General features: G+C 34.3%; 1 protein-coding gene across 1 annotated transcript; it reads left to right on the top strand.

Annotated features, from left to right (window-relative positions):
- The first annotated feature begins 1,078 nt into the window (after nt 1-1,078).
- Nucleotides 1,079-3,578, top strand: LOC130727339 (uncharacterized). Its single transcript, XM_057578446.1, has 11 exons — nt 1,079-1,234; nt 1,336-1,407; nt 1,588-1,597; nt 1,679-1,763; nt 1,869-1,990; nt 2,069-2,153; nt 2,245-2,377; nt 2,744-2,836; nt 2,932-3,117; nt 3,220-3,289; nt 3,397-3,578. Exons 1-11 carry the CDS (start codon nt 1,079-1,081, stop codon nt 3,576-3,578), a joined length of 1,194 nt encoding a protein of 397 aa, XP_057434429.1.
- Nucleotides 3,579-3,791: the final 213 nt, after the last annotated feature.

Here is a 3,791-nt window from a genome sequence, read left to right as displayed (position 1 = left end):
AACTTTTTTCCCGGAACTCAGAATTGAGCATATTTTATATGCTTTTGGGGTAGAAGAAGCTACTTTATTTACTTGTCAGCCGACTTAAACGGGGGAAATCGGTAAAAATAGTAAACGGAACATACAGGTTGTATTTTGAAGGTTAATTTGGCTGCAAACTTCAAACAGTCATAACTTTTGCCCCAGAACTTAGAATTGAGCGTATTTTATATGCTTTTGGGGTAGAAGAAGCTACTTTATTCACCCGCCAGCCGAATTATGGAATTTCAATGATTATTTTTTGGGGTAGCAGAAGCTTCTGTTTTTGCACCCTTAGCTTAGTCAGTTCTTTTTTGTTTTCTTTTCCTAGTTTGTTACTGTTTAACTCTCCTTTATCTGTTTCCGTTTCTTTTGAACTGTTTAGGCTTTGCCTTCTTCTTTTCATTAATAGTATCTATATATACTATAAAGCAAAATCACTCCAAGAAGAATCCTTCCACGTGGCATCACCATATTGATTCTGCTACGAGAGTAAATTTCGGAGCCTCCTTTCCACATGTCATTCTATCATGCATCGGTTAACTTTTTTGTCCACAATGCTACTAAAAAATAACTTCTCACCCACTTAGTAAATAACTCCTCACTCACTTGGAAAATAAACTACCTAATTTCTATCTCCATTATTCACGTGAGCTCTAACTTTCTAAACTCCCACTATGTCTATTTCCTTTGATAACCACCCACCATCACTAAACTCCCATCATGTTCCATATTTGTTTCTTACGTGAATTCGCTTTTTTTCTTCAAAGTTGATGCATTTTAAAAACAAACCATAACCACCCACTATGTGTAAACTCCCATCATGTTCCACATATACTAATTGTATCCTACGTGAACTTCATTTTCTTTTCCAAAATTGATGCTTTAAAAAAACAAACCATCTTTCCAAACTCCCACCACGTTCATTTAAATTTGATAACCACCCACCATGTATAAAAAATCAACCGCCACAAAAAGATAAACTACCTTGAGAAACACTTCTATAAATTCCTCATGTGACTTCATAATTCATCCATCACTTTTCCATCTAAAAGTTGTCATGGCTCTTAGTCTAACTGTTGATGATGTCTCTTCCATTTCAAAGGAAAAGGATGTGTGGAGAGTTACTGTGAAGGTGGTGCGGAAGTGGATGACTCCAAGTTTCGATCGCTCAAAACTTCCTAATTCGATGAAGTTGGTTTTAATGGATGCAAAGGTTCGACTTCTTAGTTATTTTAAAAACAAATGTCTATTTGACTCGATGTTAGTTTAAAATTTTAAGTTTATTCCGTTCACTTACATGTTCTCAATCTACAGGGTGATAGGATCCATGGCATAGTGCAAAGGACTCATGTTTATAAGTTTAATCCTTTGTTAGTTGAGGGTCGAGTATACACATGTTTTCACATTTCAGTGTTGGTGATAGCCCTCTGAATTTTCGTACAACGACACATGCTCACAAAATAATCTTTGGGTTTGATTCGGTTGTTCAAACCCTAACCGATGTTCCCATCATTAAGAGTCCTTATTCATTTGTTTCTGTTTATGATATCATGTTCAATGATCCAGATCAGACACTGTTATTCGGTGAGATTTCAAACTAAAATTGTATACATCCGTAAAATTATTTGTGATCTATCATATTTTTTTTGTCTCGCAGATGTGATAGGGATCCTTACCGAGCAGGAATTTGAAAAAAATCATCAAGTGCGAAAGAGAATTACCATAGAGATTGAACAAGAAGGGTAATTATTAGTATTTTGAACAAAAACGCAAAATCTATTAAAATTTTGAATTCATTGACCAATCATTGTGAGTAATAATTTTAATCATAAGTTTGTTGAAAACAGAGTGAAAGTTGAGTGTGCATTTTTTGGAAGCTACGTCATAGAGCTACTCTCTATTTTATCTTCACGCGATCTGACCGGCGTTGTGGTTTTAATCCAGTTTGCAAAAATCAAGCCTTTTAGAGGTATGTTAGGGAAAAAAATTGTTTATATCTGGTTTGTTAAATGTTTCTTTTTATAACCATATTAAAATAATTGCGTAGGTCAACAAAGCCTGCAAAATGTATATGGTGCAACACAAATCCTCTTTAATCCTGAGATTTCTGAAGCCACTGCTGTGAGGGACAAGTACGGCCATACTCATTACTTATGCTCATTTGCATATTAATTTTTTAATTTTATGGCTTCATTACAATTGACGGAAGTATTGATGCAATAGGTTTTTCGAGATGAATGAACCTGGATCTCAGATTCTTACTCAATTGTCCGACTCTTCAAAACCTTCCCTTGATGAAGAGTTCTTAAAACTCTCAGAGATGAAAACTTTCGAGCAGATCAGAGCCATGGATGAGGTCTATCAATATTTATTTTCTAAAAAAATTATTATTTTTATTTATGTTTTTTTCTTTTGTTGTTTTTAAATGTATTTAACTAACCTGGTCATTTTATGCAGAAGTCATGATGTGTTGTGTTAGGGACCATCATACAAATACCTGAGGGGAATAATTGGTGGTACAAAGCTTGCAAGTGCAACAAAAAAGTTATTTGGGATGAGAAAATGTATTTCTGTGATAACTGTAACCGTCATTATTTTTCCATGATCCCTAGGTATTGAACTACCTATTCCATTTTGTATTGAAAATTAAATTTCTTGACCATTTAATTTTCCTTTTTTTTGGTGATACTACATGTTCCGTTTGCAAGTCAAAGTAAAGCAGGGTAATGACATTGCTACATTGGTCATATTTGACAAAGAAGCGAGTGCTCTTCTTGAAACTACCTGTGCTGACTTGGTTGATTCGTCAACAAAGGTATGTGTTTATGAGATCAGAGTGCAATTTTATCATAAAATGTAGTACTCGCTTTTTTAGCATGTCTTAATTCTTAAATTTTTAATTGGTGACAGAATCCTGCTGGCTCTTGCTCTACAACTCCTGCTGAATTACTTAAGTTGTTGGAAAAGACCTTTCTCTTTACGATTGAAGTTAGCAACACTTCAAGCTCCAGGTTTGAGCCATCATATCGTGTCAAGAAAATTTGTGCAGACCCCGACTTAATTGCTCAATTCAAGGAAACTCTCCCTCCTCCTAATGTAACTAGGCTCATTGCGAATCATTTTTTCCTGTATTTATTGAGTTTTTTTTATTGAAAATGTGTTGTTCACATATTATTGTCATATTTTGTTTGCTTATAGGACGACACTGCTCCATTGTTGTTGCTAGAAACACCTACATCTGATGAGAGTGTTGAAAACGCGAGTTCCAGTTTGACCAAGGTTACATCTACTATCTATTTTACTTTGTATAAATTTTTATTTTTAGTAATAATGTGGTTATCTAATTTTTTACTACATAACATGATCTTAATGAAGAGTTTGTTGTTGTTGCCAGTGGTGATGTTGTTGATCTGGTGACAAACAATGTTGTTGATCCTAACATAGAAAAAGAAGAAGTACCCCCATGCAAGCGGAGCACTCACTCGGAGAATGAAGGAGTTGGTTCAGCTAATAACAAGAAGAAGCTGATCAAGAAGATTAAGAAGGAGAAGAATTGACAAATCATATTTTGGATGTTAATTTTATGTATTGAACTTATCATGTTCCTTTTTTAGGGTTGTTTTTTAAGTATTTCATGTTTTCATGTATTTGGCTTAGGCGTTATGTTTGTTGTTTAAGTATTTCATGTTTTCATGTATTTGGCTTAGGTGTTATGTTTGTTGTTTACGTATTTCATGTTTTCATGCACTTGGCTTATGTTTTTTATGAAA

Source organism: Lotus japonicus, chromosome 1 (genome assembly GCF_012489685.1).
Source record: "Lotus japonicus ecotype B-129 chromosome 1, LjGifu_v1.2".
Classification (NCBI taxonomy): domain Eukaryota; kingdom Viridiplantae; phylum Streptophyta; class Magnoliopsida; order Fabales; family Fabaceae; genus Lotus; species Lotus japonicus.
This window is presented reverse-complemented; position numbering and strand designations above follow the sequence as displayed.

Bases quoted from the DNA above. Each gene is read 5' to 3' on its own strand.
- LOC130727339 (XM_057578446.1), top strand. From the start codon at position 1,079: ATGGCTCTTAGTCTAACTGTTGATGATGTCTCTTCCATTTCAAAGGAA. The intron at 1,235-1,335 runs GTTCGACTTCTT...CTCAATCTACAG, and splicing joins TGGTTTTAATGGATGCAAAG to GGTGATAGGATCCATGGCAT. The intron at 3,290-3,396 runs GTTTGACCAAGG...ATCTTAATGAAG, and splicing joins TGTTGAAAACGCGAGTTCCA to AGTTTGTTGTTGTTGCCAGT.